At 35.6% G+C, this 24,669-nt stretch overlaps 1 protein-coding gene across 47 annotated transcripts in view; it reads left to right on the top strand.

Annotated features, from left to right (window-relative positions):
• The window catches only part of RBM26 (RNA binding motif protein 26), an 87,424-nt gene that overhangs the window by 14,230 nt on the left and 48,525 nt on the right, over positions 1-24,669 (top strand). For all 47 annotated transcript variants that reach the window (XM_055245183.2, XM_055245184.2, XM_055245191.2 and 44 more), the window contains exons 2-6: positions 12,861-12,979; positions 14,285-14,421; positions 19,378-19,466; positions 20,453-20,670; positions 22,612-22,872. In XM_055245183.2, the coding sequence (XP_055101158.1) occupies positions 12,861-12,979; positions 14,285-14,421; positions 19,378-19,466; positions 20,453-20,670; positions 22,612-22,872 (824 nt within the window). The remainder of the gene's footprint in view (positions 1-12,860; positions 12,980-14,284; positions 14,422-19,377; positions 19,467-20,452; positions 20,671-22,611; positions 22,873-24,669) is intronic.

Here is a 24,669-nt window from a genome sequence, read left to right on the forward strand (position 1 = left end):
TACATTGTTGATTTCTTAAAAAGTTGATTTGTAGGAGCTTTTCATGTATTAGGGAAATTGTGATATGAGCTGCAGCTTTCTCTTTCCCATACTGACATTTATGTTTTGATTCTGCTTGTGGTAATTTTTCTAATACAGAAATGCTTCAGCTGGTTGCGGTGGCTCACACCCTTAATCTCAGCACTTTGGGAGGCTGAGGTGGGTGGATCATTTGAGTTCAAGAGTTCGAGACCAGCCTGGCCAACATGGTGAAACCATGTCTCTACTAAAAATGTAAAAATTAGCCTCGTGTTGTGGTGGGCGCCTGTAATCCCAGCTACGTGGGAAGCTGAAGCAGGAGAATCGCTTGAACCCAAGAGGAGGTGGTTGCAGTGACGTTAGATGGCGCCACTGCACTCCAGCCTGAGCTACAGAACAAGACCGTCTCAAAAAAAACACACACACAAAAAGAAATGCTTCATTTTATGTAGTTGAATTTATCCTTTATTTCATGGGGTTTGGATTTTCTATTGTAGTCATAGTCAGAAAAACTTTCCCTATTTTGAGATGAAGTTACTGCCAGTGATACTATAGTAAAAGCTATCACTAGTTGTGCTTACTGTATGCCAGCGTACTGATTGGCTTACCAGTCAGTTAATGAACTCTACTTGACAATATGCATGCTACAAATCATACTGTGACTTACCACGAGAAGTCAGTGAGGCAAAATGGAAACCAGCCACTGTATTTTCTCCAGTAGTATCATCCATGTCCTTTATGATCTTATTTTTAAAGAAAATCCAGATATGAAGTATGGATATAGCCTTATTTATGTGTTTTTATTCGGATGCACACAAAGTTATCTCTATAAAACTTGACTGCATAGTCCATGTTTTCCCAGGGATTTGAGATGCAACCTTACATAGATACTAAGTTCTTAAATGTATTTGGGTTTATTCTAGACTTTTTATATATTGATCTACATCTTTTACACTATTCTCTTATTTTTGGTGATAAAAGGCTAGTCCCCTGTCAATAATGTTCATTTTTAGAATTTTCCTACCTGGTTTTCCTTGACTGCCCTTGCCCTACAACTTTATTTTGAAAATTTTGAATATACAGAAAAGTTGAAAGAATTTTACAGTGACATACCCGTCATTGAGATTCTACCATTAACATTTTAGTGTGCTTGTCACTATTATCCTTTGGTTCATTTCAGAGTAAATCGCAGATGTCAGTGCACTTACCCCTAAAGCATGCATACCATGCTTTACTTCAGTATTGTAGTTTTATTTTAATTTCAGAATATAGATACAATCAAGTGCACAGATCTTAAGTGTACTATTTTATAGTTTTGACAAGTGTATACATTTTTGTAACCCAGTCACCTGTTAAGATAACATTACCCTTGCCCTGGAAAATTTACTCATTTCTTTTCCCATGCCCCCACCCACCTCTAGAAGAAAGCAGTGTTCTGCTTTTTTTACACTATGTATTAGTATTGCCTGTTGTAGAACTTTTCTGTCAGTGGAATCAGAGTATTATTTTAAGCAAGGCTTTAATGTGCCTGAGATTTATCCATATTATTGCATATATCTGTAGTTTGCTTCTTTGTATTGCTGAGTAGTATTCTGTTGTCAGAATCATGGTATATACAGTAGTTAACAATAATAATGCTCTCATTTTTAGGCTGGATTAGTTAATTTAACACAATTTCTTAAGTCTTATTAATTGAAAATAGTACATGATGGTTCTAATAAAAATTTAAACAGTGTAGAAATAGAAACCAAAAATGAGTCTTCTTATTCCTTTCTGATTCTCATATATAAACTTGTAAACATATATCTGTAAAAATATACATGTGCCACCTATTGATGAATATACATAACTTTTTTCATAGATAGAATCATTTATATGTTGCTACTACAACTAGTATTTCCAGTAATACTGCACATCATCCCATAAAAGTATACTGTTAGGTAGATTCCTATTCTTTCCAGTGGTTCAATAGAATTCCATTATGTGAGTGTATTGCACTTTGTTTAAATAGTGCTTTATTTATGATGTAATCATTACTTTTTAGGGGAAAAAAGCTTATTTTCTTGAATTATTTAATTCCTGTATGTAGTCAAAAGAAGGAAAACTTACCAAAAGACTTTGACTTGAAAAGCAAAATCTTCTTTACGTTTCCCATCCTTGAACTTTTACTGTTAATATGTAGTTTTTATGCTGTTACAATGGCTGAAATCCAGTGTTTTTGCATGACCAAATCATCTACGGCCATACCACTCTGAACACTCCTGATCTCGTCTAACTTGGAAGGCAAGCAGGATTAGGCTTGGTTAGTACGTGGATGAGAGACTATAGTTTATGTAACCATTCTGTTCTTATTTGTCATTTAGGTTGTTTGCTTTTTTCTTTGGCTTTCCAAATAACTGTTTTTTTCCCCTTTTTTTTTCTTTAACAACGCAACTGGTACACTGTTTTTGACTTTTTAAATAACTCTGCAGTGAACATCTTCCTCTATGTGTATGTTTGCTTTATTCTCATTAGTAGAAGTTATTTTCTAGAAGTCAGCTAATGCTGCTGTTGGAGGCTTAGTATTAAGTATACTTTCTTGGTTTAAATCCAGTACTTCAGAGGAACTTGTTTTATGATGTTATGTATTGCATTATAAGTAATTCCTCATTTTGTTTTTTGTCTCAAAGAGCCATTTAAAAAGAAGTTACGGGAGATAGTGTGTCAATGTAAATTCTAGCCTACTTTTGAGTTCTGTATATCTCTGCTTCATACATTCTGCAATTATTTATTTTCCGTTTTACAGGCAATTTAAAAGTTGATAAAAAATTTATAAAATCTTAAATGAAGTCACTTATAAATGAAAAGTGTTTGAATGATTACAGATTCCACATAGCATTAATATATACTTCAGCCGGTCATTTATTTGTTGCTCCTTGTAATAGTTATAAATGCAATAACAGGTACTTTGAGGCCTATAACTTGTGATCTTTTTTGGACATATTTTGTAAGAAATTGTCATTGTGACGTTTCTTACATGTTACTATTACTTTCTTTAATGATCTCAAGTGCTTATCTTACCTTTTTAAAAAGTTTAATTTTTTATAGTAGCAAGCAGACTGTGAAATAGGTAGACCTTATTTTGAAAACTGCTTTATAAACTTGCAGTTACCAGTCTCTTAAGTTATTAATGTACTTTCCTAAATTGAATCGTGTGAAGTTTGGATGCCTGTGATGACATTAAACAGCCAAATGGGAGGAACAGTTAAGTTCTGTGAGAATACATGAAGTTTGGAGGAATCGTGAGTATACGTTGTGATTAGGAAAAGGCTCTTGAATCCACCTAGCCTCTGTGGGTTTCAGATGTAGAGAAAGTTTTATTGCCATACTGAAGTGATCGGACAATTTTGGAGCTATATTATGAGATGTGGGGAAGGTTAAAACAGGAGTTACTTGATCCAGTCTTTTTTTAAGAATGTTGCTTGCTGGGCACAGTGGATCACGCCTATAATCCCAGCACTTTGGGAGGCCCAAGTGGGTGGATCACCTGAGGTCAGAAGTTTGAGACCAGCCTGGCCAACATGGTGAAACCCCATCTCTACTTAAAATACAAAAATTAGCTGGACGTGGTGGTACATGCCTGTAATCCCAGCTACTGGGGAGGCTGAGGCAGGAGAATTGCTTGAACTCGGGAGGCAGAGGTTGCAGTCAGCCGAGATCGCCACTGCACTCCAGTTTATGGCATGTAGAGGTTTGATTAGATAAAACGTTTTGAAGACAAAGGAAAACTAGTTAGCTATTTCTTAGTCTAGTTTAAGAGTGAGTTGTGAAATGCCTGAATTTAGCTTGCTATAATGTTGGTAATTAGAAGCTCCTTCTCAATACATTGTGATTTGTTCTAGGGAAAAGGCAGGCATAGTTATCTGTAATACCAATGGGAGAAAGAGGCAAACATACCAGTAGTTGCTATGTAACAGTGGTAGAAACAATGTACAGATATATAGGTCTGGCAGTTTAGGAGAAATACACAAAATGTTTCTATTAAGTAGAATTTATCTATTTATCCCTTCTAAGGGCTCAAAATTTGGTCATGAGTGCTGAGGAAATGGGATTCTGTGACTCTTTAGAAAGACATAAGGAAAAAAAATTGAACATTCTAATGCTATGTACTAAATTATTTTGAAATTCAGTTAACTAAAAGTTACTGGGAATGGGAAGGGAGAAAGAGTGCAAGGTGGTGAAAGCTTAATCTTTTTTCACAAAAATGACCCACTTTTTCAGATCGTATGGTTCAGTGCCTTTATTTTTAAAATGAGTAAACTAAAGCCTAGAGAAATAAAATGCTAACGCAGGACTATATAACTGGTGAATAAAGTAGAAATAACATCAGACTGGAAATCTGAAAATTCTGTTTTTTGGAGTACAGTTCAGTGCTTTTCTTCAATACCAGACTGCTTCATGAAAAGGCTGACAATTTGGCTTGGGGCAAAGTAGGTTTGAAAGGAACATAGGACTTAAAATATAGCAACCAGAATTTAACTAAAGTATATTTTTAGGGGTGATTATAGGCATTTTTTTTAATCATAGTTCATTATTTAGTAATCCCTTAACGATTGTTAGGGTGCTTCGCAGGTTAATAAAGTGTGTCTTTTTTGTAATTATATTTATTTGTAATTATTTCTAGTTTGTCAGGTCAGCTGTTAGATGAAGAAACTGAAGCTTAGTTTGCTTAGTCTTAAGATTCATGACCGGAAAAGTGTCCATAATAATTTCTCCTTTTTAAAGAAAAATTTTGGCATGACTGTGGTAACCATATCAGAAAGTTTTGGTAGCAATGTTAGAGAAAGACTTAGAAGTGAATCTCTAGCATATATAACCACACAGCATTAGCCAGACCTTTTAAAGAAATATGAGAAAAAGGTTAAAGGCTTAATCGACTCAGCCAAATTTATCCAACAGGATGATAGAACTAGGTTTTTTGTATTTCTAGTTTTAGTGCTATTTCTTTTGGATAATTTTGCCTTTTTGGTTTTAAAAGAAAATGTTCACTAGCCTCTGCTCTCTCATTTTAGTAACCAGAGGGATGGATTACCTGAGATCTGTTGTTAACTAGATAGAATGTGAGTAACTGGAGTGGGGGTGGCCTCTAGAACCAGTCTTTTCTCAGAGAACTCAATTCTTCTTCAACTATGAATAGAAATTAAAAAAAAACAAAACAAAACCCTAAATATGAAGGTTAGTCATGGGCTACCATATTGCAGATCCACCTTTTTTTTTTAAAGAGAGAGTTCTGTGGCTTGATGTATAACCATAATTATAACCACAACTATCTGTGCATAATTTGTCATTTGGGCTGCTGCTGTTTGCACTGAACAGTACAAACTTTTACTTTGGTTTTGTTATCTGATTATTGGGTCTTTGACACTTAATGGGCACTTCTTATTTTTTTTTATTTAATTTAGAAGTTATGTGACTTCTATGGTTCTCAAGTGTGGTATCAGGATTCCTGGAATTTCCTGAGAGCCTTTCGTGGTGTCTATGAGGTCCTTATTTTTCCTACTGTGTATCTGTGTCAGGTCAGGTTTTCTTCATGTACTTCAACCAGTATAACATATCATAACAGACTGAATGTAAAAACAGATATAAGAATCGGCCTGTCTTCTATTAAGCCAAACAAAAGTATTTGCAAAAAGTGTAAAACATGGTCACTCTTCTCAGAAAATTTGTATTTTATTTTGGAAAAATAGTTTTTTTTCTTTAATATGGTATTTAACTTCAGGTGAGGCTATTTATCATAGAGCTCTGCCCATCCCTGACCTGCAGTGGGGATATGACCTAAATGGGGAAGATGAGTCATTTTCAGAGGCCAATACGGTTGCTGGAGGAGAGAAAAAGTAGGCTCCTTTTTCTGGTTTCACTAGCTGTCAGAATAATGTAAGCCAGGAACTGCTTGGGGGCCATCATTTTTACCACACATAGCCTTTCTGAAAGTGAAAAATGCAGAATAGAGAGTCCTGGTGATATGATTTGAACTCCTGGATTCAGAAAAAAAGCCAGCCCCACATATGGGCTTCCTGTTTGTTTGCATGAATAAATTCTTCTTCTGATTACTCAAACAAATATATAGAGTTTTTATGCTAGTTTTAATGGATTTATTATTTCAAACTAAACTAAATTTTTTCTCAATTTTAATTCTTAATAAATATTTATATAATTCTTTTAAATAAAAAGCTGTTTGGAGTGATTCCTATTTTTAAAGCATAGAGGGCTCCTGATACCAAAAAGTTTGAGAATCATTGTTGTAAAAGTAAGATGGAATCACGCTATTTCTTGGAATGATGTGGGGGAATAAAAGAACTGGCCAGTAGTTTTCAGTGTTATAATTACATGTATTGTGATACATTTTGCAGTGATGAAGAAGTATTAATAGATTGTGTGATGCTCAAGGATGGATCATGTTTAGATATGCTTGTATTTTGATTTTGTAGAATGAACTGGATGTATAATAACTCTTAATGAGTAGTCTTTGCTGTAACTAATTACTGTATGTAAGTAATCTATTTTTGCTTTCTTGTTTGAATTAAATAAAGCATGTAATAAACTACAGCAATTAGAATTTTCAATGTATGTATTATGCTTGCTGCAATGAAATTTGGATTTTTAAAAGAGTAATTCTAAGTACAGAATATAAAATCATGACTTTGATGCAAATTAGATATTTTTCCTGAATATAAAATGAAAATTTGGAAGGAACAGACGTGGGTGCATATCCGTGTTCTAAAGTTACTCAGTTAACATATTTAAATTTAATTTTTAATTCCCACTACCACCTCCAGCTCCTTTTCAAGATTACTGAAAATGGAAGCTTGGGTTAAATTCCATGAGTTATATTCTACTGAATTTCTAAAGTCTCCAAGAAACTCGTGCAAAACAAACTTTTTGAAATATTGTATTGGAGTATTATAGCTTTCTTTACAGTCTCATTACTGTTTTGAAAATCTGAAAAACTAAAACACACTGTGGGTGTGTTGGGGGATTAGTACAACCTTTATTTCTGGAGGTGATTTGTTTCTTATTAAGAATATTTAGTTTTTAAAGATATTTTATTATAACATTTGATTTTCTGTATTATTTTGGCTTCTGTAACTTTAGTGTGTGTACTTCCCTCTCCACCCCAGATATGGTTGGAAGAGAATGGCCTTCTTAGATGGTCACTTCTATGCTTTTAAAGGTTATGCATGAAGCTGGAAGTCTCCAACTGAACTGTTTTTAAAAGCAAAGATGCCAGCTGGTCACATTGCTCACACCTGTAAATCCCAACACTTTGGGAGGCCAAGGCAGAAGGATCACTTGAGGCCACGAGTTCAAAACCAGCCTGGTCAACAGAGCAAGACCCTATTTGTACACCCAAACAAAAATTAGCCAGGTGTAGTTGTGTGCACCTGTAGTCCTAGCTACTGGGGCGGCAGCGGTGGGAGGATCTCTTGGCAGGAGTTCAAGGCTTCAGTGAACCATGATTGCACCACCGCCCTCCAGCCTGGGTAACAGCAAGACTTTGTCTCTAAAAAAATGAAATGAAAAAAAAAAAAACTTTATTAGCTGTATCCTTAACACAGTATATTCAGGAATTGACAAAGTTTTATTTTTGTGCCTTTAAAATCATTGATGTGAATGACTTCATAGTGATTTGGAGATTTAATTTGCCAAAGCTCACTGAAGCAGTTAATTTGAAGTCCTTGGAGAATTAAAATTGGAAACCCCAGTGTTCGTGAATGCTCACTTTGCTCCATTTCACTGGACTCCTGTCCCTCATATGTGTCAAGAAGGTCAAGTAGGCCTTAGGCTGTTTCTGATGGGTTTCCTTGGCCTGAGCTTTTTAAAATTTTTTCTTTCCCAGATAGCCATAAAGCATGCTTGCATTACATTTCCATTCCTATCTAAATTCAGATCCCTGTTTACATGTAACTTGAACAGAGTGCTTCCTTGATGATCTTAAAATACTTGTTTTATCTTCTCTATTTTCTTTCTCCTTACCTTTCTTCCTTTCTCCTCCTTTACACTTTATCCTTTCAACCTGGATTTTTCCTCGGAGCACGTGTCTACATGACAATACATACTGTAAATGTATGTTTGTGTAATATGCATATTGTCTCCCTCCCACCCTCCAATGTAAATTCCATGGCAACAGTGATGTTTCTAAAAGTTGTATTTTCAGGATCTAGAACAGTGACAGAGTAGGTGCTTTTAAAATTTGCTTGAATAATGAATGCGATATTTGGACGATAATCACTAAACCCAGCATACTTATTTTCTTATTTTATTCATCAAACTTTATATGAAGATGAAAGATTCCCTGACAGAAATGAGCCATTGATCTAGTGAGACATATATTTGTATGTGTATTCTCTCGCTTAGTAACTATTAATATGTCTCAGATCTTTTGTAGTGTGTATTTTATCTACAGTGTAATTTTTAAAAAATGCTTTTCTATTACTAATACATGTAGATCAGTAATTGAACAGACTACTGTGTTATTTTATATTTCATATATTTGCATAGTATCTCATGAACAGATTTAAACCTAATGATTATACTCATTGATATTTGTGAGGGATTTACTATCCAATCCAGCGCTTATCTGCCAAGAGCTGTTCAGCCTATGCTTGAAACCATTCTAATGATGGAGAACCCTCAGGCAGTTTATTCTGCCTTTAGGAGGCCTCCGAGTATTTAAAAAAAAAAAAAAAGAAAAAAAGCCTATCTCTTATTTTAAGCCAAAACCTGTTTGTCTGCTTCTGCTTACTGGCTTTAGTTACATTCCTTGGAGGATATATTGGACAAATGTAATCCTTTTTCCTTGTGAACCTTTCAATTATTTGAAGACTTACCAAGTTCTTTCTGACAGTTCAGTTCTCTAGGCTGAGAATCCCTAGAAAACCATCTAATAATGATATCCATTTACCATCTTGGTCATTTTCTAAGAATCTGTTTGAGTTTGTTTATGCATTTATAAAGGTGGCACCTAGAACTGAAAGCACTAACACTCTACTGCATAGGAGAGCAGCACTCTTTCCTGTCTAGTTTTCAGTTTTCTGTTTTATTGTATGTTTATAATTTATGTTTCCCACCAGCCATTTCACACTTTTATTTCCTTTAACTTAACCATTTACTAAAGTACTTAAGTTTTCACCTTCTATTTGCCTTCTACAAATGCTATTATTAAGTTAGATCTCATGCCTTATTTTGTAGTTTTTGCCTTTGTTTGTATTCTTCCCCCTCACCAGCCCCAACACACACACAGAAGAGTAATTGCAGTTGGAGCACTTGGTGATCAGAATCATACTTTATTGGCAGATTTTGTTGTTTGCGGGAGCTAAGAAGTACTTTTCAAAACTTGATTCTTTTTTTCCCTGATCTATAAGGCAATTTCAGGTCTACTTTTCCTTTCACACATTTTCAGGATGCTAGCAGTATATAGCAGGGGTAAAGAAAAGTCTAGCTCTGACAAGATATATATAGTCCATTCAAATTACAAACCTTTTATCAGCAGTGGCAACTGGTAAAGTGCCTCGAACAATCTTGCTAGCCATGGAGATAATTTTTTAAATTAATTTGCTGTATGAATATAGTTTTTTAATTAGGTAATTTGAATGTTTAATTGACTTTGCATAACATCATTACTAGATGTTCAGATAATACAACACTAAAGACAAATAGAAAAGAGAACGTAACGTTTTGCCTTTCTGTTCCTGATACATAACATTTCAGTATATTATTAAATTTCTGTGGTCCATATTTTCTACTCAGCTTTTTGTTTTCAAAAATATTGAAGTAAAAATGGAACTTCTTGTAGGACTTAAGAAAAATTGTCTCCCAAATGCAAATTCAGTTGTTTTGCCATTAAATGTGAAATTATAACCCCTGCTTCTATATAATTTGAACTTTTAACAAATGTTAAAAAGTCATCTGCCTTTCAGCTTATTTCAAGGATTTACAACTGTATATGGTAGTCTATTTGTTGTGGCTAATGGTTTTTTATTCAGTTCAGATTGCTTCTACAGAAGATGTCTGGAGTTCTATCTTGCTGATTTATCAAACTGTGGTTTATAGACCATAATAATTATAAAAATCACAAAAGCCTTCCTCTAGATTTTTAGCTGCTAACATTTTAATTCATTTTAAAAATGTCCTATTTAAAAAATAATGGTGTGAAAATGAAATAGATTTGGTATTTTGTTGAGAGAATTGAAAAATGACAGGTAAGTTAGTGGAAAAACCACTAATAAGTTGAAAATTCACCACAACAATCAAACCAATATTAAATTACAGCATTTAGACTCAGTGTAGACTGAATTTATTTACAGCAGTTGCAATAAAACACAATAATATTATATATCATAATGAGTTCCAGTAAATTGAAATATGTTTAGCTTGATGTCTAGTTTGGTTGATGTCTGTTTGATTTGGTTGATAGGGAGTGACTGTAACTCTAGGTGTTTAAAAAGTAAATTGGAAGTCAGGTTTCTGGCACCTCGTTGTAAGAGGCAGTCTAGTGTGGTGGTTGAGAATGTGGACTTTGGAGTATGAGATTTAGTTTTAAATCTTGATTCATCTCCTTGCTATGTAGTCTTGGGAAGTCTACTTAGCTTTTCTCTGAACTTCAGTTTCTTTATCAGTAAAATGAGAGCCCAATATAGTATGTAAAATTAGAAGTGCAGTTCATGGCACAAACTAGGTGTTGAGTAAGTGTTAGTAATTAACTACTGCTATTATTTTATTGTTAGTTACTCTAACTTGTAAAATCTTAAATAATTTTAGCTTAGTTATAAACAATTATATCATTCTTTTGAATTGGATGAAAATAGTTCAGACATCAAAAATTTTCCGTCGTGACATTGTTAATTGAAATAAACGAAGCACAGAAAGATTAATGCCGTATGTTACCACTCATATATGGAAGCTAAATAAGTTGGTCTCATATAAGTAGAAAGTAGAATAGTGGTTACCAAATGCTGGGAAGGGTGGTAGGGAGATAGGGAGAGGTTGGTTAACAGATAACAAAATTACGCTGGATTGGAGGAGTAAGTTCTAGTGTTGTTTAACACTGTAGGGTAACTATAGTTAATTTATTATATATTTTCAGATAGCTAGAAGAGAAGATTTTGAATGTTCCCAACACAAAGAAATAAATGTTTTAGGTGATAGATATGCTGATTGTTCATTACACATTGCATACGGGTATTAAAATATCGCGTTGTACTCTATGAATACATACAATTATTATGTGTTTTTTTTTTAAAAAAAACTTTCCCTTCTTACCCTGTCCCTCCTTTACTTAGTTCATACTATCATCCTGTCCAAATAGCCGTAGTTTATTTATCCTTCCACATATATATATAAACCAGATTTCTCTCTTTTCCCCCAACACAAATGACAAATACTATACAAACCTTTTCTCTGTCTTGCATTTTAAATTTAATAAATTGATACGAAGATTTCTTTAAGGGTTGAAAATTTCGTTACCTGTCTTTTTATCTTTTTGCTACATGTCATTCTTTTGTGTGGATTTTAATACAGTTTATTTTTCCAGTTCTCTAAATGGACATGTGCACATTTTTGATTTTACAATCAATTATGACAGTGAATAACTTGTACACATGTCATTTTGAACACGTGAGTATATGTGTAGAATAAATTTGTAGGTGTAAATTGCGTTTGTGACCTTGATACTACCAGAGTACTCTATCAGCTACCAGTTTACTCACAGCAGCTCATGTTTACAATTGCGTTTTCATTAGTCTTGCCACCAGAATACATTTTCATATTTATTGGATTTTGCCAACCTGATAGCTGAAAAATATTTCAGTGTAACTTAAATTTGTATTTCTCTTATGGGTGAGGTTGTACTTTTACTCATTTAAGAGTCATTTTTATTTCTTTTATGGTTTAGCATCTATTCATATCCTTTGTCTTTTTTTCTCTTATAATGTTAGTCTTGTAAAAACACTGTGGGTTAGGGGGATTAGCCTTTTTGCGATGAGATAAACTGAGCTTTTTTTTATTTGTTGACTCTTCATTCTGAGGTTTTTTTTGTTTGTTTTTTATAATCACATTACTTTTTTGATATATGGATTTTGTGTCTTCCTTACTCCAGGGTTAAATAAATTGTGTTTTCCTCTCATATGTTTCCAAGTTTATTTTGTAAAAGGTAACTGCCAAGTTGTCTCAATACATTTTCTTTCTTTTTTTGAGATAGGGTCTTACTCTGTCACCCAGACTGGAACGCAGTGATGCGATCCCAAATCACTGGAGCTTTGAACTTCTGGGCTCAGATGATTCTTCCCCCTCAGCCTCCCGAGTAGCTGGGACTATAGGCACACACTACCATGCCTTTTTTTTTTTTTGGTAGAGACTGGGTTTCGCCATTTTGCCCAGACTGGTCTTGAACTCCTGGGCTCAAGTGATCTGCCCGCCTAGGTCTCCCAAGGTGCTGTCGTTACAGGATTGATTCACTGTGCCTGGCCTCAATACTGTTTATTGCATAATTTATCTCTTCTTAGTTGGTTTGGATGCCACTTTTATAAAATCTGAATTCCTAGTACATTTGGATCCATTTCTAGACTTTCTTTTTTTGCTGTTTAATATACTGATGGGTATGTTTTTAAGAAATACAATGGCTACACATAGCATTAGGGAGTGTTAGTATAAAGAGAACTTAAATTTCTTCAAGGTCCTCTGTGACCCAGGTGCTTTTTACATGTATTAACTCACTTAACTATTATTCTCACTAATTCCGTTTGTAACTGGAATTTGTAGAATGTGCAGTTGGCTAAATTTTCTTCAATATTGGTTTTTTTCTTTAGCTGTGATGCAGATCCATCCGCCCTAGCAAAATATGTTCTGGCTTTGGTGAAGAAAGACAAAAGTGAAAAAGAGTTAAAGGCATTATGTATTGATCAGCTGGATGTATTTCTTCAGAAAGGTAAGATCTTTGGTTTAAAAATACTACTATATTTTAAAAAGTCATTTAAGGCTTGGCACGGTGGCTCATGCCTGTAATCCAAGCACTTTGGGAGGCTGAGGTGGGTGGATCACCTGAGGTCAGGAGTTCAAGACCAGCCTGGCCAACACGGTGAAACTGTGTCTCTACAAAAAATATAAAAATTAGCCAGGCATGATGGTGGGTGCCTGTAATCCTGGCTACTTGGGAGGCTGAGGCAGGAGAATTGCTTGAACCCGGGAGGCAGAGGTTGCTGTGGGCTGAGATCACGCCATTGCACTCCAGCCTGGGCGACAAAGTGAGACTCATCTCACAAAAAATTAAATAAAGTTATTTAAAATAAGTTTATCCACAGAATATTAAAGGAACTCGCTAAGAAGCCCTAATTTTAACACAGTTAAATAAACAATATTATTATTGAGTATATCCGTAGCTTATTTAAAATGGATGCCACCTCTCAGTAATGTCCATGTACTTATTCTTAAAGCATGTTGATATTTTTTCTTACGTAGATTAAAAGATTAAGAAAATGACTGCCTATTTATTTAAAGCTAGTACTGCTTAGGAAACTGCTTTCAATCTTACCTAGCACATTGCTTTTCAGCTTTTTGTACTTTGCCACATCTAGATTATGATAGTGTTTGTGTTTACTCAACACTGCGTAGGCGACATAGAGAAGATTTAGTCATGGCTGGAGGTGACTAGCCCAGAGGGCTGCAACCATTCCAGTCCCTACCTTCTTGAAAATAGCATGAATCAGTATTGCCTCAGGACTTGTGCCATGGCACACTGGTTGGGAAGCTGTTGATACTAGTATATTTTCTTTCTTTTTACTTTTTTTTTTTGACATGGAGTCTTGCTCTGTCACCCAGGCTGGAGTGCAGTGGCGTGATCTTGAGTGCAATGGTGTGATCTTGAGTGCAGTGGCGCGATCTCGGCTCACTGCAATCTCTGCCTCCTGGGTTCAAGTGATTCTTCTGCCTCAGCCTCCCTAGTATCTGGAATTACAGGCACCTGCCATCATGCCTGGCTAATTTTTGTGGAGACGGGGTTTCATCATGTTGGCCAGGCTGGTCTTGAACTCCTGACCTCAGGTGATCCACCCGCCTTGGCCTCCCAAAGTGCTGGGATTACAGATGTAAGCCACTGCACCCGGCCAGTACTAGTATATTTTCTAATTTATAAAAGTCAAGGTATATTTCATCATATTAGAGATAAGAGATGTGGAAGCGGGGAATTGATCTTAACAAATGTGTTTTAATCTATGGTGTTTGGTTTTATTTTTAGAGACACAGATATTTGTGGAAAAACTTTTTGATGCTGTGAATACAAAGAGTTACCTACCTCCTCCAGAGCAGCCATCATCAGGAAGCCTGAAGGTAGAATTTTTTCCACACCAAGAAAAAGATATAAAGAAGGAAGAGGTAATGATTTGTGTTATACCTTACAGGTTATTTAAACACATAAGAGGAATAACTAAACTGAGTTTTTATCTTCTACATCTTTGTGTTGGAAGTCCTCAGGACCACTCCCAGTTTAAGTGATTTTTCTAGGAGGACTCATAGGACTCTGCATATAATTATGCTTATGGCCCTGGCTTATTTCAGCAAAAGGATATAAAGCAAAGTCAGCAAATGTAAAAGGTGTATGAGGCCAAGTCCAGTGGAAAACAAGCACAAGCTTACAAAGTCCTCAGAGTTGCACAGGATGTGCTTAATTCCCCTAGCAGTGAACTGTAACAACACATGGGGATTAGGCAAGCTCCTTAGAAACTCTGCCCTGCGTTCTTATTTGGAACTGGTCACATAGGCACCGCCTACCTAGTATGTATCAAAATTCCAGACTTCTGGGAGGAAGGCAGTTCAGTGTAGACCATATTGTTTCATAAATAATTCAGGCACAGTGAACCATTCCTTATCGGGTAATGGGAACCCTCGAGAAATCAAAGTGCCCAGGAGCCAGCCAAAGGCCAGCCTTACAAGCATGCTGGCTTTCTAAGGATAGTATTGTCAGGCCTGTTTTTACTCTGCACAATATCTTACAGACATAGAGTCTTAATATCTGTTCTATGAAAATAATTAGGTTGACAATTGGTCTGTTTGCTTTTGTCATACATGTATTTAGTAGGGCACTGTTTTTAAGGTAGTAAAACACAAAGACTTTCACAGGACAGTGGAAATGACTTCATACTTCAAGAGGTCCCGAAATTTTTGTGTGTATTTTATAACCTCTCTTCACCCTTATTTAATAGTCATATAATAATTTATATCTTTTCAATTTGATGTTGAAAGATTATAATTTGGCCAGAGTGAGCGTGGCTCATGCCTGTAATCCCAGCACTCTGGGAGGCTGAGGCGAGAGGATCGCTTGAGCCCAGGAGTTTGAGACCAGTCTGGGTTATATAGTGAGACCTCATCTCTATGAAAAAAATTTTAAAATTAGCCAGGTGTGATGGGGTGGTGCATGCCTGTAGTCCCAACTACTTGAGGGGCTGAGGTGGGAGAACTGCTCGAGCCCCAGAGCCTGAGGGTGCAGATCGAAGCACTACACTGCAGCCTAGGCAACTGAGCAAGAGCCTGTCTAAAAAAAAAAAAAAACAAAACAAAACAAAAAACTATAATTTTAGTGAAAATAATTGTTGGCAGTTAAGCCATTATGTTTCTGCATTTAGCCCTAGCTTTAGGTCACACAAATCTTGGTTAAAATTTTGGTACTACACATCACTGGTTTGTGACCTTGAAAACATTACTTTTCTGAGCCTCATTTTACTCAGCTGTGAAATGGAAATATTAAAGGTTCTTGTGAGGAATACGTAAAATAATGTACATAAAACACCAATCAAGTGCTTTATATACATTATTTTACTTCTCACACGTGGCACATGGTAGGTTGTCAGTAAATGGCAGCTGCTGTCATTTTTGAGATTGTAAGAAATGTTGCTGTTGTGACCTTTGTTTTTTTCTCCTTTTATGCTTTTTCCAGATTATATATAAATAATACATTTTATTATGCAATAAAATATATATATTATGTAATCTCAAATATATTTATATCTCTATCTGAATATATTTACACACGTGTATATTTATATATTTTCATATACACATACCCACATGTAACGTCCCAATCAGTTTTATCTGCCTGGGAAGACCAGAAATGTAGTTTATAACTGAACCTATTTCATACCTAACAGTATAAGGGTTCTGTTAGGAAGAAAGGGACGGCGGATATTGTGTTGGCAATTGCTTATGCAACATAGAGATAATGCAATGGTTTATTCAAGTTTTGCCTACTGGTGGAACTTTGGGTTGGTTTCAGATCTTTGCTGTTTTATACTTTGGCCGGGCGCAGTGGCTCACGCCTGTAATTCCAGCACTTTGGGAGGCTGAGGCGGATGGATCACCTTAGGTCAGGAGTTCGAGACCAGCTTGGCCAACATGGCGAAAGCCTGTCGCTACTAAAAAATACAAAAATTAGCCAGGCATGGTGGCAGGTGCTTATAATCCCAGTTACTCGAGAAGCTGAGACAGGAGAATCGCTTAAACCTGGGAGGCAGAGGTTGTAGTGAGCTGAGAGCATGCCATTGCACTCCAGCCTGTGTGACAAGAGTGAAACTCTGTCTCAAAAAAAAAACACTATATATATATATATATCCTTTAATTCTCAGAAAATCTTGAGTAAATCACTGTCCCTTGGCTTGAGTAGTCTTCCCCTAAATCGAGTTAGTAGCAAAGCCTTAGTCTTATTATCTATTGATGTAATAATACTTCCTGTTTTTTCAACCAATTGTGGGAGATACTTATCCCTGATCTTTCAGAATTGTTGAAATGCCAGATGGCAGTCTACGTTTAAAATGCTGTGGCTATACTAAAAGTTTGCAGATGGGCATGTACTGTGGAATATGGTGATCTGTTAGATTACTCGCAAAAGTGCATTGAGTAAATAGAAGGGAAAGAGTGCATCAGAAGGGTGGTATTAGTACCCGGTTTTTTGTCTGGTCTGGGAGGAGAGCTGGAATAGGTGGAAAGAGTACGAAAGTACTTGAATTTAAAAAGGCAAGCTGTTGAAAGAACGCTTTAAAGATTATTTCTCCTAGTTTGGTCTGTTAATAGGATTTCCATTTGATTTCTCATCTAAAGTGGCACACTTTTTTTTTTTTTGAGATGGAGTCTTACTCTATTGCCCAGGCTGGAGTGTCGTGGCGCCGTAGCGGCTCACTGCAACCTCGCCTCCTGGGTTCAAGCAATTCTCCTCCCTCAGCCTCCCGAGTATCCCTCCTGTAATCCCCTTCTGGGATTACAGGCGCGTGCCACCATGCCCAGCTAATTTTTGTATATTTAGTAGAGATGATATTTCAGCATGTTGACCAGGCTGGTCTTAAACTGCCGACCTCAAGTGATCCACCCACCTCTGCCTTTAAAATGGCTGGGATTACAGGTGTTAGCCAATGTGCCCAGCCTAAAGTGGCACATTTTGACAGTCAGAAGCTCTTATCAAAAGGATGCTAGAACAGCTGGCATAAACTGGGACACGTGTACCCTGTGCGTAGACTACCTGCATAAGAATATCTTATGGTTCTCAGTAATGCAAAATCTTGAGCCATATCTTACTTACAGAAGCCACTTGCACGATATTTCCTGAATTTGTTTAACCTCTAAGTCCCTTTTTTCTGATTATCTAGAAAAACAGTGATTCTTATCGTTCCTATTGTTGAGGACCATTATTCTCAACAATATAGTCTGGAGAAGGTAGCAATGAGAATATTTTCCAAGGTTGCTTTCTAGTAGCTGTATAATGTGAATGGAGGCACCTTGTAGGAAACAGAAATATATAGCTGTCATGCTGCTGTGAGAAACTGGAGAACTATTTCACCTTATACATTGTTTTCCCAGATATATATATATATATGCTATTATATATAATATTATATATTAAGTAATATATTATTATATATAATATATATTATATATAGCAATATATAATAAACATTTATGTATATATTTATATATAAATATATAAATACATTAGAACTCACCGAGTCATAAATACATACACACATAAACATATACATATTTATATATTTATATATTTTACATATGATTATTATATATAAAAATATGTATTTTATATATTATTATATATTATATAGAAAAGATATATTTTATATATAATATATATTTAAATTTATATATATATTTTAAGTTTATATATATAAATTTGTTATATATAAAAATATATAAATAATATATGTATATATTTATAGATTTATATATTTTTATATATTTTACATATATTTTATATAAAATATTATAAATATATATTTTATATAAATATATAAATTATATATAATATTTATATATAATATATGTTATATAATATATATTATATAATATATATAATTTACTATATATATAATATATATAATTTACTATATATTATATAATATATAATACATAAAACATATAAATATATATTATGTATTATATATTATATATTTATATTATATATTATATAATATATAACATATTATACAATATATTTAATAAATACAATAATATGATATATAAATATATAATAATATGTATGTTATATAAATATACATTTATATATATAAATATATGTTTGTGTGTGTGTGTGTGTGTGTGTGTGTGTGTATTTATGACTTGGTGAGTTCTAATGTGTTCTCCTGTATTCCTTGATGTGTTTGGTACCAGACCAAATCCATGAAACCAAAACACGAATGTATGTTAGACTTTTGAAAGAGGAATAAAATTGGATTTCCATTAATTATGTTAAATGAGCATACTTGCTTAAAATGTTTTCTCACCAATGTAATCATTTCATTATAGTTAAATGATTATACTTAGTAGAGAAATTTGTTTGGATACTTTTAGAAGATGACAATTTTGCTTCTACTTTATATAAACTAATTTTAATGTTAATTAAATTTTATTTAATGTTAATTAAATGTTAATGTTAATAAAGTCATTAAAGTAGTAATGTGTCTAAGGCTTTTTTTTTTTTTTCGAGGCAGAGCCTCACTCTGTCGCCCAGGCTGGAGTGTGCACTGGCGCGATCTCAGCTCACTGCAACCTCTGCCTGCCAGATTCAAGCGATTCTCTTGCCTCAGCTTCCAGGGTAGCTGGGATTACAGGCCCCTGCCACTGTGCCCAGCTAGTCTTTGTATTTTTAGTAGAGACAGGGTTTCACCATGTTGTCCAGGCTGGTCTCGAACTTCCAACTTCGTGAACTACCCGCCTCAGCCTCCCAAAGTGCTGGGATTACAGGCATAAACCACTGTGCCCAGCCCTATCTAAGGCTATTTAACAGTGGAATAACTACTAAACTTGTACACTTTTTTTTTTTTTTTTTTTAATCAGATCACTAAGGAGGAAGAGCGAGAGAAGAAGTTTTCTAGAAGGCTAAATCACAGTCCTCCCCAGTCAAGCTCCCGATACAGGGAAAATAGGTGAGCGGTTCATGGAACCATATTCAGTGTTTCGATGTAAGTTATCTTTTATATGAATGTTTAGACTTGGGTTATCTTTTACGCAGGGACAAGTAATATCTACTCTTTTATTGGTCTAGGAAAATATACCTAGGTCCGTTTCTACCATGAAAATCTAGGTCAGATTTGTAGATCTTGGGAGTGAGTTTAGAACAGTGCTTGACATATTAGCTGCTTATTTTTTTATTCCTAACTTCAGATTCCAGTAGAATCGTTTTTTTTTTCTTGAGACGGAGTGTTGCTCTTTCACCCAGGCTGGAGTGCAGTGGCGCAGTCTCGGCTCACTGCAGGCTCCGCGCCCCGGGGTTCACGCCATTCTCCTGCCTCAGCCTCCCGCGTAGCTGGGACTACAGGCGCCCGCCACCTCACCCGGCTAATTTTTTGTATTTTTAGTAGAGGCGGGGTTTCACCGTGTTAGCCAGGATGGTCTCGATCTCCTGACCTCATGATCCGCCCACCTTGGCCTCCCAAAGTGCTGGGATTACAGGCGTGAGCCACCGCGCCCGGCCTCCAGTAGAATCTTAATGTGTGGGTCTTTTTTTTTGCCTGCTGTTTCCGTTTAGTGTGATTAAATTGTTTTTCTCATTCAGGCTTCAAAAGCACTTAGAATACAATGCATGTGATACATGTCTGTAAGTGTGAGATTATATGTACGGGATAGTATGTTCTATATGTACTCTAAGTCTTATGTTTAGATGCCTTTACCTACAGATGCCTAATTGTATAGTTGCCAATGTGTAATAAGACTAAGGGTTAAGGCTTTAAAAAGATTGTTTTTCATTTAAAAGGAATTTAAAGTACTGAATATTAAGCTCAGTTTTTTCAGTTGTCTGATGGTAGGATAAAAAGTTAAGTTACAAAAATTAAATATAACCTTTGCATTTAATTAGTTTTTTCCTGTGTCACTTAAAAATTATTTGTATAAAAGTGATCACATATTTCTTTAGAAGCCGTGATGAGAGGAAAAAAGATGATCGTTCTCGCAAAAGAGATTATGATCGAAACCCTCCTCGAAGAGATTCATACAGAGACCGGTACAATAGAAGACGAGGGCGCAGTCGCAGTTATAGCAGGAGTCGGAGTCGAAGTTGGAGTAAAGAGAGGCTTCGTGAGAGGGACAGAGATAGAAGCAGGACTAGAAGCAGAAGCAGAACACGAAGCAGGGGTAAATAGTATATTTTGGTTATCTTTTTATTATGAAAAACTCCATGTTCAAATGTTTTTAAAAATTGCTTAACATTTTGTCAGTGTTGTCTTCATTTTTTTCTATTATGATGTATTCTGTTGTCCTAGAGAATGCTTTTTAAAAATTCCTTTAAAAGTTTTATTCCTTGCAGATTAAAATCACAGTTACCACTACACATTCAACAGGATAGCCACAATGATACAGACTGATTCTATTCCATATTGGTGAGAATGTAGATAAGCTGCAACTCTTTGGAAAACATTTTGGCAGTATGTAAAAATGTTAAAACTACACTTAGCATATGGGTCTGCTATTCTACTTCTTACTGTTTACCTGGAAGAAATGAAAGTGTATGTCCACACAGATATTTGTTCACAAAAGTTCATAGCAGACTTATTTGTAAGAGCCAGATCTAGAAACAGCCTAAATGTCCATCAAGGGGTGAATGTATAAACATGTTGTGGTATATCCATACCATAACATGGATAAAAAGAAAAGAACTATTGATACATGCAACAAAATGGGTGAATCTCAGTATAATTATGCTGAGTGAAAGAAGCAGGACAACAATACATATGTATATTAAAAAATTTTTTTTCTTAGTCTTTGTTTTCGTGACAGAGTATCACTCTGTCGCCTAGGCTGGAGTGCAGTGGCACTGTTTCAGCTCATTGCAACCTCCACCTCCTGAGTTCAAGCGATGATCATGCCTCAGCCTCCCAAGTAGTTGGGATTACAGGCGAGTGCCGCCATGCTTGGCTAATTTTTGTATTTTTAGTAGTCACGTTGGGGGTTTCACCAGGTTGGCCAGACTGGTCTCAAATTCCTGACTTCAGTGATCCACCCGCCTCAGCCTCCTAAAGTGCTGAGATTATAGGCCTGAGCCACTGTGCCCAGCCTAAAGTTTTTAAAAATGCAAACTAATCTGTGATGACAGAGAGCAAAGCCAGTCGTTGCCTGAGATGGAGTAAAGGAGGGATGATAGATTACAGATTACAAAGGGGCATGAGGATTCTTTTGGAAGTGATGAATATGTACATCATTTAGTTGTGGTATTGGTTTCAGAGGTGTATGCCTTGATTAAAACTTATACAGTTTAAATATGTTCAGTTTATTATGTATCAGTTATACTTCAAAACTATTTTTAATAGTTTAAAAAGTTTTATTTCAGACATATATTTTTGCAAGAGCATGTCATTCCCAACATGTATAATTTTCTTCTAGTACATGTTATTGAAAGTAAGATGTTGTAGTAAAACACCTAAAACACTTTTCAGTAAAACACCTTTTCTCAAACTTTTTTTGCTACTCTTAATACTATTTATGGCCTCTGTATAAGCCCTGTATTCTGTTACTCCTAGAAATTTTCCCCTGCTGTGATCTAGGTATACTAGGCTTCATGGAATGTTACTTCACTTAACTAATCTCTTTAATTTCTTTTCTGTTTCCTGAGGACCATATGTATAGTCTAGTTAATTTGTGCATATTTAATATGAACTCCTTCTGGCTCATCCGTTCTTAATAAACAGCCATTGTAGTAACTTTAGATGGATGACTATAAAATGTTCATCACAGGAAAAATAACCGTACTTTATTGCATGTTTTGTTTTGTGGTCTGTAATTATGTGTACTAAGATTGTGATGAAGAAAATATAAAATTCCTTTTTTCTATAAACAAAACTCCAAGGAAAAACACTGAATACGGCAGCGTTACCTGGTTTTGTAGTTTGGGTTATATTGAAAAGAAATCGCTTAATTTAATTAATATTAATTGAATATTTTTTAAAATAAAAGGATTATTATGCAAAATTTAAAACTTTTTTTTCTATGTTTATAAAAATATCACTATTTCTTAGATCTGGGACTTGGTTTTTTTTTTAATACAGTGTAGTTTTATATGTCATTTATCTTTTGTTGCAGAAAGGGATCTGGTAAAACCTAAATATGACCTGGATAGAACAGATCCATTAGAAAATAATTATACTCCAGTCTCTTCGGTACCTAGTATTTCATCTGGCCACTACCCTGTACCTACTTTGAGCAGCACTATTACAGTAATTGCTCCTACTCATCATGGAAACAATACTACCGAAAGTTGGTCTGAATTTCATGAAGACCAAGTGGACCATAACTCTTACGTAAGACCACCCATGCCAAAGAAACGGTGTAGAGACTATGATGGTAAGTCTTTCAGCTGTTTGATGAGGTATTTAATTAATATTTCCAGCTGCCTAAATTCTGTGTTTATGTTGTACACAGTTATTCAAAGACTTACCTCTGAAAAGTGGGAAATTAGCCTTAATCACTTTTTGAATTCCTCAATATGATTGAAACATTTATTAGTTGCCACTAATTTGATTATCAATTTAAAGATAGTATTTATTTGCAAGTAAGTCTTAATAAATTGTGGGAGTTTACCAAACGAGTAAATATCTACTGAGTTTTTATCAGGGAATCTGCTACTGAAACATTATTGACAAAACTCATTTCTTTAAAATGAGTGATTATTGGACTGTAAGTAGAAATGTACCTAGAAATGTAAATGTCACCTTTGTAAGAATTTTATTAAAGAATTGAAGACTTTTGGCTGGGCACAGCGGCTCACGCCTGTAATCCCAGCACCCAACCCCTCAGGAGGCTGAGGCGGGCAGATCATGAGGTCAGGAGATCTAGACCATCCTGGCTAACATGGTGTGCAACCCCATCTCTACTAAAAATACAACAAATTAGCTGGGCGTGGTGGCCGGCGCCTGTAGTGCCAGGTACTCGGGAGGCTGAGGCAGGAGAAGGCGTGAACCCGGGAGGTGGAGCTTGCAGTAAGCCAAGGTCGCACCATTTCACTCCAGCCTGGGTGACAGAGCGAGACTCCATGTCAAAAAAAAAAAAAAAAGAATCGAAGACTTTTAAGGATTTACTGTAAAAGATAAGTAGTATTAAAGCCATCATTGCAATTTTTTTAGTTTTAAGCGAGAGATTTAAATGAAGGACATTTCTAAAGACAAAAATATGACAAAAATTATATTTTAGTCTGATATCTCTTGTTAGGTTATTTTCATTTGTGTTGTGTGTATGTGTTTTTTTTTTTTTTTTTTTTTTTTTAGTATGCATACGTTAGTTTAACATTGCTCTAAAGTAATGCCTGAGCCTGGGAAATTTATAAAGAAAAGACATTTCTTTGGCTTATGGTTCTGCAGACTGTACAAAAAGTGTAGTGCCAGCATCTGCATCTGGTGAAGGCCTCAGGAAGTTTACAATCATGGTAGAAGGCGAAGGGAGAGAACTAAGAGGGAGCAAGAGTGGGGTTGGGGGTGGGGGAGGTGCCATGCTCTTTTAAACAACCAGCTCCTGTGAACTAATAGAGGGCAAACTCACTTGTTACCTTGGGGAGGGCACCAAAGCTATTCATGAAGGATCTACCCCCACGACCCTAACACCTCCTACTGGGCCCCACCTCCAACATCGTTTGTCACATTTCTCTCTTTTTCCTCTTTGTTTTTTTTTTGTTTTTTTTTTTTTTTTGAGATGGAGTCTCCCCCTGTACCCCAGGCTGGAGTGCAATGACACAGTCGCGGCTCAGTGCAACCACCGCCTCCCGGTTCTAGTGATTCTCCTGCCTCACCCTCCCTAGTAGCTGGGCTTATAGGCACCGGCCACCGCGTCCAGCTAATCTTTGTATTTTTAGTAGAGATGGGGTTTCACCATGTTGGTCAGGCTGGTCTCGAACTCCTAACCTCGGGTGATCCACCTGCCTCAGCCTCCCAAAGTGCTGGGATTACAGGCGTGAGCTACCACGTCCAGCCAGATTACATTTCAACATGAGATTTGGAGAGGATAAACATCCTAACTATATCAGTATGTTAAATATACTATCACTTTACAAGTATTTATATTACTGGAGAAGATCAGGTAGCTCTTGGGAAATGGTTAATTATACTTTTGTCCAATATTAAAAATATTCATATTTTTAAATATTTTACT

Source organism: Symphalangus syndactylus, chromosome 15 (genome assembly GCF_028878055.3).
Source record: "Symphalangus syndactylus isolate Jambi chromosome 15, NHGRI_mSymSyn1-v2.1_pri, whole genome shotgun sequence".
Taxonomy (NCBI): domain Eukaryota; kingdom Metazoa; phylum Chordata; class Mammalia; order Primates; family Hylobatidae; genus Symphalangus; species Symphalangus syndactylus.